This window comes from Apaloderma vittatum, unplaced genomic scaffold (assembly GCF_000703405.1).
Source record: "Apaloderma vittatum isolate BGI_N311 unplaced genomic scaffold, ASM70340v1 scaffold15898, whole genome shotgun sequence".
Lineage (NCBI taxonomy): Eukaryota > Metazoa > Chordata > Aves > Trogoniformes > Trogonidae > Apaloderma > Apaloderma vittatum.
This window is the reverse complement of record NW_009731353.1, coordinates 1-11509: the sequence shown is the minus strand read 5'-3', so window position 1 is coordinate 11509 and position 11509 is coordinate 1. Positions and strand designations below refer to the sequence as shown.

The 11509-nt window shown below is 41.2% G+C and overlaps 1 protein-coding gene across 1 annotated transcript; it reads right to left on the bottom strand.

Moving 5' to 3' along the window:
• Positions 1 to 3260: 3260 nt before the first annotated feature.
• On the bottom strand, positions 3261 to 10987 carry ASB9 (ankyrin repeat and SOCS box containing 9; the record flags this gene model as incomplete). Its single annotated transcript, XM_009875153.1, has 7 exons — positions 3261 to 3434; positions 5636 to 5827; positions 7206 to 7340; positions 7887 to 8037; positions 8931 to 9038; positions 10055 to 10134; positions 10879 to 10987. Coding segments are annotated over 7 exons (900 nt in total), but the record flags the coding sequence as incomplete, so codon positions are not given.
• Positions 10988 to 11509: the final 522 nt, after the last annotated feature.

Sequence of the window (11509 nt, the reverse complement as noted above, 5' to 3'; positions counted from 1 at the left end):
AGACACCCCTTGGACTCTGACCATACAGGGACCTCCACACACTCACTTCTAGTAAAAGATTCCTGTTTTGGGGCACACACAAGAGTACCCAGATCACTACATTTCCTCTTGCTGAGGAGGCAGGAGAATCAGTAAAAAAAAGCCTAAAAACAGTGACCATCTTAATTTCCAGTCTCTTCCTACTTTGTGAAATCTTTGTTTAGCCCTCAAGAGAGTAGAAAAAGAATTGCAAGAGTCCAACTCTACCTTAGAATATCAGCAAAAGGCAAGTTTTGTACAGTATTTGCATTTTAGTCTTATCTTTACCATAGGTCTATTTGAAGGGATTATTCTATAGACTGTCTGCAGATAGGAGTGCAAAGAACTAGAGTTCAGTCCCAAATTCCATAGTATCAGACAAGGCACAAAATTGGAGCTACCATTTAAAGAATGAATGAAAACCAAAACCAGAGTATAAACCATTTATTTTTTGAGCAAATATCCTATACAATTGTGGTTTGACTACCATTAAACTGCTTACAAAATTATAGCAAAGAATCTGATACAATGTATTCCTAACAATCTTTAAAGTCCATTTGGAATGGTTTCAAATATAGAAAAAGACCCAAACTTCACCTATACTGAGCTTATTCAATTTGCATCTTGTACAACTTTTACAGTTTATAACTGGATAAGTGTTGATGCATAAAGCTGTAGTTCACCAGTGTTGATCACAACTTATATTAAAATAAATAAGCAAACATACTGAGATGATGCAAGCTGAGCATACAGAATTCATCCTAATAACACTTGATCAGAAGGATTTAAGTAAATAGTCACACTAGCAAATTTCCAGAAGAAAAGGTATTTAGAAGCAACATTCTTAACACCTTCTAAGAGCAATTTTCTCCTGGTATTAGCATTACTCCTACACATCCATTTTCTGAAGTTATAAAATAAGATGCTTAAAGGTAAATGATAAAACTAGTATGTAAAAAAATGTTTCTTCATCATCTAAAATACAATAAGCTGTATCTTCACCTTTCAGATATGTCACTAAAGCAGGATTTTTTACACTTTAGTGTTCAAAAGTTAAGCACTAGGTTTGTTATCTGTTCTTTGCCTGTTCAATGCAGATTCAGCTTAATCAAGATTTAGAAGGATCCTCCTTTCCCATCCAAGTTTCCTGCTTTTATTCAGCCTATGAAGACAGGTGTCTATTTTTCTTCCCCAGTAGAAGGGAAAGAATATAGAAGGCCATCTTAAAACAGATAGTGAATCTCTACATGGCTCAAATTATATGTGATGAGTTGTGTGGGATAAGTGATGATTTGTAGGTGTCTCTGTCATAAGGGGAGTTACCGACCTAATTGTGTTTCTCATTTTGTCCTGTTAGGGTACAATTTAGTGTCCCACAATTGCTCCTGTGTTTGGTCAGCCCCAAAAAATCAAATCATCATCCTGGATACCTATAGCCAGCAGTGATGTTGTCCAGACAAGGATTCGAATTTTAATTTACATCAAATACGAGCAACCAGAAAGTATTTGATCTTCTTTAGCTTTCCATACGCGAAAGGAAGGCTTGTGCCTCACACACCAGCACACTAGTAAACACCAAAATATGTTTGTGTATTTGGAGGTTGTCAGCCTCTCCACTTACAAGATGAGGACTCCGCACATCTCATTGCTGGAGTTAACAATGTCGTCCGAGCTTTCTCACACCAAGACCACTCTTGCAAGGCTCTCCGCAGTAAAGCGAAAAAGAAAATGATCTATGAAAGTGCTGAAGCATATTGCCTGCCTCTCCAGCACAGGGATGACGTGGCAGCAGATCCCCAGGGGAGGCGGTGGGTGCACTGCTGCTCCCACCTGATGCAGGTGCACCATGGCTCGGAGGTGGAGAGGGGATGAAGCAGTGGGCACAAGAGCCAGAGCTTCAGCATCCTTGCTCCCACGTGTATCAGGCAGGCGATATTCCCAGGCGAGCTCTTGGGAGAGCAGTGTGGTCATAGCCGCACTTTGGTTTGTGGCAGCAGGATGTGTTTCTGGGAGGGAAAGAAAAATACCCAGTGTTAAAGGCTAGCCAGAGGAAATATTTGCTCTTATGATCTCAGTGGAGTAAGAACCACATGCTACTTTTTTTTGAGAGACACACACACTGAGCCAGCAGCTCAGCAACTGAGAGTGGGACAGAAATTATCCATTACCTTTTAAATTTTGAATGGCCTTTAAGTATTTTCATTGTTTGTTTTATGATCACACATTAGTGATGTTATTATTATCAGTCCCATAGAAAATGAGGTAAAACCTCTCCAAGAAAAAAAAATATTTCACTCTTAAGATAATCTCTTTTCTTGAGTGGGTAAGGGGGATAGAAACTATTGCTCTTTCTGATATATGCTGAGAAATGCTTAGGAAATATCACCTAATTTTCAGGGTGGAAAGGGGGAGCACTCAATGCCTGCAACTAATAGCCTGTTAGGCTGTGTCCATGGAAAATAATATACTAAAAGGAGAAAACTCGTAGTTCTGAAGCATGGCTCCCTTGTGTCTCAAAGCATCGGGAATAACTGATTTTAATGGATGATTAAAAACTTCCCCCCCGCTATGATTGCACTGTAGGGAGCTGCCATCAGCAGCGACCTACTTGCTGTCATAGCAGAAACATGTGTTTCAGTTGCTGGCCTAAATGCAGATGATTTTTGGTTGGTTCTCATCTATCCGCAGTGTGGTATACTTAGAAAATAAATAACATCTGCCAGAGGGCCTCACTTGCTTTGCAAGTGGGTTCAGTTGGGTTTCCCTTCCTTATCCATACAGTGGTGTAGGTACAGCCCTCACAGATGGCAGGCGCCTGGGTGTAAAGATACAGAGAAAATGTAGCTATCCTTGCTACCCTTTATATATATATATGTGAGATGCTGCTTGTGCTAGGCTGGCATATGTGATTTCTTTGTAAGGGACTGTCAACTACAAGCCCTCTGAAACTGCCAGAGAATCAAGAGATCTATTTGAAAACATTTTTCTCGTTTTCTACACTTTCTAGGAAGCTCCCAATTCACATTTCCAAGCTTTGCCATGCAACCATGCAGAATTGCCCTTTTCCAAATGACGGATTTGCTGGGAGTGGCAGCAGCAAGAACAGAGCAAGCTGGTCAGTCTTGCACTTCATGTACTCAGAGCTTTAGTAGAGACCAAGAACTATCATAAATTAGCATTGCAGGCATTGGCAACACTACTCATGGGGAAAGATTCTTTCCTCAACGGAAAGATTCTTCCCTCAACTAACCTTGCTGTGTTATTAAAGGCACCGTTTTGAACATGAAAGGCTTAAACATGGAGAAGGAAATGTTTCAGCTCATCTGGGAGGAGAAGTCCAGTTATTTTTTGATGCTGCTTGTGTCCAAAACACCTCCTGATGCACAGGCGGCACAACTGCATCAAGGACAGTGGCCCTAGAGAAAGAATTAGGGAAGAGGTTACACATGTGGCTTTATCATCCTAAAACTGTAAAGCTGAAATGGCAGTTGTGCATCGTCGCTCCTCCCACCTCCTGCAACCCACCTCTTACCAGGGGTGCATGACTCCCAAAACACTCAGCAGTGAAAAGCCAGACTTACACCCACCAGAGGATGTTAGCTCACCTGCATTTCATTTCAAGCCTGATCACTCTCTACTATCACACAGCCGCAATTAGCATTAACAGCATCAGGCTTTCCCTTTTAAGCTGCACAAGTGTGAAGCAGTTTGTGTTGTCTGATGTTGTCTCATACTGATAAATACAAGCCCCTCTGAAGGATCCATGGTGCTCTTTTAAAAAAATCTAAATGCAATGGCATTTTATACTTGTTTAGGTCACTTAGCCTTTTCAGGAAGAGGTAGATCCTGTGAGATGTTTTCACCGGAGCACCTATCAATTCCTAGCCGCCCCCTCGTCTGTCTTTTGCACCTCAAAGCGCAGAACGCAGGGGTGACAAATGTGGAGGGTGGTAGGAGGGCTGTATTGTTTGGGTGGCCAAATAAGTTAGACAACAGCTCTCCATCATGCACGGCCCTACTTAGAGAAGGACATGTTAGAGAACACAGGAAAAACACTATTCAGCAGCAAAATGGCCTTCAGGCACTTAGAATTTTTTATTTCAGTTGCTGAATTTTACTTAGAAATGTTTCTTACTACCCAAGCTATCAGCTCAGCCCAAGCAGTGTCTTTCGGGCTGGCTCCACAGCGTGTGCCTGGAGTATTTTTCTATCTCAAATGAACAGGACACACGCAGTGCCACAGAAAACAGGAGTCTAACACAGCAGGGACTGGAGATCAAAAAGATCACCGCTCTGTGCACCATAGATTAGGATGGGAAACTAAATACCAGTTGCTCGTACGTAACATGCACAGCACAATTGTTTTCATGCTCTTATCTTTATATTACTATTTCAAGCAGGGCCTGATTCATCACTTTGTTATTCCAGTGTTACTTTGGTGCAAGTCTTTTCACAACTACAATCACATCAACATATAGTTGGCATAATAGATTCATGGACCGTGCCATCAGCAACTTGTTTAAAATAATGGAAATCCAGATTATTTAGTAATGCGTGTAGCTTACTGACTGAATGAGAACATCTAAATAAGAACACAAGTACACCAACAAACTGGCATTAGAGACCTCATTCTTATTTTCCTCAAGAAAGGTAAGTAAAGTTTATTTCAATAATTCATTAAGGTATACATAATCAGTAAAACAAACCAATCTGGAACTGTTTTCAGGTACAAAATAAGCACTTCCTAAAGATTAAGTTTACAGTTTGATGCTGCTCAACTATTCAGTACAAAATGCTGACCTTTATAAAATCCTAGTACATAAATGTGTATACATATATTTATATATGTTCATTACATAATTTCTGTGTGATTTTCCTTAATCCCCACAAAAAAAAACCTAATATAGTCTTCCAATTTAAGGATAATTTTGCACCTACATAAGTACTTGGGCCAACAATAAAAGTAGAGTAAAGAGCTAGAAGATCAATCTTTGAACATGCCTTTTATTTTCAGTTTCACACACTTTCAAATTTTCTGGCAGCAATTTTTCATTTATGCTGAGACCAGTATCTGGCACACACTTGACTGGCACCATAGTGTACAACCAAAGACACCAGTCCTAGCTCTCACTAGCTACCCTCAGCTCCTTTCAGAGATGATTTGCTGCCTGTGTTTGGCAGCACCCTCCAGACAGCACTCCTGGGTCTACTCCCATCACAGACACCAGGGAACTGAGAGACTCTCACTGACTTCAGTACTGTACGAAATCAGAAAAAGCTACCAGTAATACATAAGGAGCACTTTGCTTGTTTTTCTTCACACTAAATTGTATTTTGCACTGTATTACAAGCTCTGTACAATTGCTCCCTGATGCAGTGGATTCACAACTCAGAAGTTAAAGATGCGTTACTGTTGTTGCCATTATCACTGTTGGTTCACCACTATATTCTGACACCAAAAGACACAGTTTCCATATGCCAATGAATAGAGATAAGCTTAGTTATTCTCACTTTTATAATGCCAGTAGCATGGAAGAGCATAGCCTTTTGCAGCAGTTTGTATGTGTTTTCCCCAACAAATCCTGGGTGAACAAATAAAACAAGTGCTAAGGGGCACCTTCTTTCTGAAGGAACAGTTGGCTCACAGGACTGCCGGGAGGGACCAGCTCCATCGGTCTCTTGCTTTCAGCATTCTTCACCCAGATGTCCGCTCCAAAGTCAATGAGCAGCATCACCAGCTCCACACTGCAATTCCTGGCAGCCACATGCAGAGGAGAGTCCAGGCCCTTGCCAACGTTCACATTTGCTCCTGAACACCAACAGATGACAAAAATAATGACTATACAGTAGCCCATTTCCATTTCCTGCACTAGCTGCTATTTCTCTGAGCAATCCACGAACGCTGTAGCATCCACCCAGAGGTGGATTTTCTTATGCTGGGGCTTGGTACTACAGTTTGCACATGCACAACTCACCCTGGTTGAGGATGGGTAGGGTTGTGACTAAGAAAATGATCCCAGAGGAATGGTACATGAGGAAGTCCTTCATCCACAGACCAGCCCATTGATATCTTGAAACGGAACAAAGATATAGTTCCACCTATGGCCCACCTTTGCTCCCCATCCCAGTGCCCCATTCCCTTAAAACACACACAGGGATTCAACCTGCTCTGTACTGGAGACTTAAGCTGGTGGGATTTCCAAATGCCAAAGTATCTGTTGGGAAAAAAAATATGAGGGTGGAAAAGTTCTACAGGCCCTTGGTAGAGGATAATACAAGCAATTACCTCTGATGAATGTTCCTCCATCTGTTATCCTGGGCCAATTGTTCCTAAAACACCCTAAGATGGGTGAGCTGTAGAACTAATCAGAACTATTCATAATGTTTTTATAGTACACATTCCCGTATATAGAAGGCAATAAGAATGAAAATGGCAGAAAACAGAAAATAATAGCCAAACATTTAGTATTTAGATTAACTTGTATTTGGCTTATTCTGAAAAAGATCACTGTGTAAACAGTGACCTACCTAAAAAGAGTGACCATAATGTACATATTGTTTGCTTGTCTTTTCTGAAGCAGCTTTGTCCATCATTTTGTACTAGCTGTATGGCTACTTTAGGTTACATGGCCTCTTTTGTTAGAAGTGTCGCACCATTGTATGTAACACGAAAGGGTCGTGCGTAATTATCCAAGTGCTTAGACTTACAGATAATTTTGTTTGATGCAAAGTATATAGTGCTGGACACTTTTGTCTGTTGGAAATGTTTCAAACTTTTTATGAACTCAGTGGAAATTAAAACATTTTTGCAGAAATACTGTGTGAAACTGTTTGAATCAATTGTTTTGGGTAAAGAGGAATGAAAACAAAAAAAGGACATTTTTTCCTGTCTGCTTCAAATATCTGCAGCATCATACTCAGGGACACTGGAAAGGATGGAGTTTGTTCCAGGTACCAGTGGCCATGTGAAATATAGGATCACCCATCATTTTTTTGGAAGTCATAAAGCTCAGTTTCTGAGAGGTCAAGAAGACCCTGGTTACCCTGTTACCCTGTTTAACCCAGGAAGAAAGAAACATCTCCAGGTCCCAGAGCTGAAGTTCCGCTGTATCTCTGATGCAAAGAGAATTCAAAGATAGATGTTTCATAAAATGAAAGCACACCATCCTTTTTTTTTTTCTTTTTACCTGACTCAAGTAGCTTCTTGGCACAGCTCACTTGCTGGTTCTCACAAGCTACATAAAGTGGAGTACCCAGATGTTTGATGTTGTGGTCTATATTTACACCATGGGACGTGAGGAATTCGACACATTGCACATGACCTTAAAAGGATTAAGAAAGAGTCAACTCACACAGATAAGGCATTTTTTTTCAGCAAATTCTCTATTGCAACGGTGTAATATGGTAAAGATTCAATGTTTTGTCAAGAGATGGTAGTATAATACTTCCATCCACTCCAGTGTTTCCAACCTGGAAAACAGGAGCTGCAAAGCTAGCAAAACAGGCTAAAGCCCTCCCATTTTTATCTGATTCATTTCAGATGTCTACCGAAGATGAGACAAATCACGCTATGTTTCTTTCCACTGCTTCTGAAGACAGCCAGATGACTCCCTCAGATGTCCACATTGTAAGTGGCTGACTTGGATGATACATCCCCATTCCAAGTGTCACCACAGGAACTCGAATGCCCTGAGAGCTGAGACCCTGGTGAGCACCAGGGGCGGGAGGAACTGCACCACTCCTGGCAAGATCAATGACTAAAGTATTTCACATGACCCAAATCAACAAAATTATCCTCTTTATCTCTCTCTTCCACTTCAACACGCTGCTAAAAAAGTGGAAAGGAGTGCTGGTGCCTGTGGGGTTACCTCTCTTAGCAGCTTCATGGATGGGGGATGCCAAATCACAGGGCGGGTTTAGGCTGGCTCCATGCTGCAGCAATAGATTCAAGCAAGCCACGCTGCCACTGACACAAGCTCTGAACAATGGAGTGTGCCAGTCGACAGTAACTCCATTCACCTTGGGAAAAATAACACAATTGGTCTTTTTCTTCTTTATTATCAGTATTTCAAATTTGATGAAAATTATCCAGTTTCTCAGCAGAAAACGTGGTTCTCAATACTTTTTATTTAGTTCCTGGCAAAAACTGTCTGCTGCCTGCTGCCTCTGAAGATTGTAACTTCTTATTAAAAAGATCTTTTAAAAAGTCTTTTTAAAAATTGCCTCCAAGTTTCTCCTCCTGCAAAAGAATGTTCAGCCAGTGCCACTCCAGGGCCTCTAGGGAGTTACCAAGTTAAATGTGTACCTACTTCTCAGTTATCTTAGCTGAAACACACCTGCCTGTAACCCTCTCCTGAAACAGGCTGTTTCTATCTGAAAGCTCTCCATTCTCATTTTATTTTTTAAACTGAAATATAATATATTTCTAATGACTCAGTTTTCTTCTTCACTATGATTTTGACATTAGCTTGAGAAGTAGAAGCCATGAAGCACATCCATTTCACCATTTTACTTGGATGTTGTTTCCATTTTCTTCCCATTTCATCATCAGTTGATCCTAAGAGTCCTAACATTTCTACTTAAGACTGTATAATTACACCAACGAGATTAGTGTGTGCAGAAAATAAAATTCATCCTTAACTGTTGCTGGATTACAAAGCCTTAGTAAGAGAAACTTCCACTTATTCTTTCAGTAAATATTGCACCTTCATCTATAGAACAATAATAACTGTTATTTGTATCTGTGCTTTTGGGATTGATTTATTAAGTCCATTTTATAACATATGTAACTTAACCTACAGAATGAAAATCATGGTCATACGCTGACATGAAATAATACATCACCTAGCATTAAAAACTGATAATACAGCATAGTAACACTAGACACAATTATCTGTTTACCATGTTCTCACCTGAGCACCATGTTTTAATAGGACACTGGCACAAGCAGCATGACCCCCTAGGCAGGCTTCATGGAGAGGAGACACTTGATCTGCTGTAACAAGATTGACATCACTCCCCTGGATGAAATAATGGAAAATATCATTAGACCAAACTACCAAAACTCCCCCACAAAAAAAAAACCACCACCCCAACCCTTTCTATCTTTAAAGCTTTATGTAATCAGATCTTCCTCAACTGCCTGGAGCTACTCATCTCGATAGGTAAGCAGAGAAAGAGGCTGAGATGCTTTTGCTGGAGTAGATACCGGCACAGCATGCGAGTGGTCGTGCCTTCTACACGCTGCTAATCAGCACAGAACGCTGTAGGCAGTGGACTGTCCAATGGGACAAACAGAGACACGCTTTTAGGAACTCAGCATGGTTTTACTTCACTATGCCATGAATAGTAAAATAAATAAAATTATTTAAAAATATATGAAAAATTGCTACTAGAGTCTTGGCAGGGTAATTACTGCTGCCTTTTCAGTCACTGTTCCAGACTTTTGACCTCCTGCCTGCTGAGTCTGAAGCTGTTTGACTGCATTGAACCCTGAAATGCTTTTGAGGTGTTTTCTGCTCTTTGCAGTGAGGCATGCTCTGAAGGGAAGCCAGCCCCTGCATTAGAAACTACTGGTGTGGTTCTACAGGGTCTTTTGTTTCTGACAATCTGAATGCTCCAGAAGGTTAAGCTGGAAGAGTTTCCAATACCCCTTCCCTTTCCTTCAGTTCCTCCATGGGCTAAATCTCTTTTATTCGACTCTTCACTCAGGGGACCAAATGCTGTTTGTGGGCACAGGAGCTGCAAAAGGAATACGCCAGCCACCTGGAGATCCCAGTGACTGGGGTCCCATTACCTACACTAGAATTAAAGTATGACCCGGAATGTTTTGATACATCATCCATTTAAAGCACAGAGACTGTGCTGTGCAGGGAAACACTTTCAGAAAAGGGGTATCAATTTCACTGCATTCTGGATTTCACTGCATTCTGGTCAACATGATTTTCTCACCCTGGAGGTCCCACAGTAAAGTGCAGACTGCAATCAACACCCAAGTAAACCCAGCAGAAATCACATCAACCCAGCAAAGGGGTACCTGCTTGATGAGTTTCTTCAGAGTAAGCAGACGCCCACGAACAGAGGCATCATGTAAAGGAGACCAGTCTGAAACAAAGTCTGTATAAAGAGAAAGATAGGAAAGATAGGAAAAAAGGTAACAACTCTGTGGACTGTCTTATCAGTGTACTTCACTTAACTGCATGATCCCAGCAAACCTCTCCTACTTTAGTACTTGAGTTGTCAAGCTTTCCTTGCAGCAGCTGCCAGGACTATGTTTTGAAGAGGGAATGGCTGCTCAGTCATTTTCCTCTGCTTAGAGCTTGCCTAGAGTCACCAGCACCTAACCAGAGGAGATACCAAAATGTGATTCTGCCTTTTGGTTTTCAGTGTTTGGTGTTAGCCTGTGCAGTGGTGCATTTTAAGTAATAGTTGCATTCTCTGAGTTGTTAAAACACAAAGTGAAGTATAGCACATATATATCATGCAATATTAATAGAATAGGATCGTCATAGAATCATCATAGAATGGCCTAGACTGGAAGGGTCCTTAGAGATCATTTAATCCAACCTCCCTGTCATGGGCAGGGATGCCTCTCAACTAGATCAGGCAACACATGGGGACTGAATGGGGTTTTCTTTTTTTTTTACAGATTTTATAGCTCAGAGCCAGCTGACAGCAATAATCCCTCTGGGAGATGTTTACCTCCTTCAGCATTCATTGCCTCAAAGCCTAGTGTCTGGTGTACATCAATGGCCCAGGTTCCCCCTGGGAGCCAAAAGAAACATTTCCCGAGGGCATTTCATCCAGTTTCTTTTGGAAACATATTTTGCTACTCTCTAGAGATGTCCCACTCTCCTTCACTTTCGGTGCAGTTAGGAGGGTCATCAGCAAAACATCCACCCTGGACTTCCGGAGGACTGACTTTGGGCTTTTCAGGACACTGGTTCGGAGAATCTCTTGGGAAGCAGCCCTTAAAAACAAAGGGGGCCAGTAAGCCTGGGCTTACTTTAAGAATGAAATTATGAAGGCACAAGAGTAAGCTGTTCCTACGTGCTGTAAAATGAGCTGGTGGGGAAGAAGACTGACATGGTTGAGCAGGGAGTTTTCGCAACAACTCAGGGGAAAAAAAGAGCGTGTGAACTTTGGAAAAAGGGGCAGGTGAATCAGGAAGCATTTAAGGATATTGTAAAGTCATGCAGAAAGAGAATTAGAGAAGCGAAAGCTCAGTTGGAACTTAATCTGGCCATCTCTGAAAAGGATAATAAAAAGTGCTTTTATAAATACATTAATAACAAAAGGAGAGTCAGGGAAAATCTCCATTGCTTATTAGATGAGGAGGGGAACATAGTAACAGAAGATAAGCAAAAGGCTGAAGTACTTAATACCTTCTTTGCCTTAGTCTTTAACAAGAAGACTGTCTGTCCTCAGGGCAACTGGTGTCTTGAGTTGATAGACAGAAATGGGGAGCAGAATACCCCTCCTGTAATCCAGG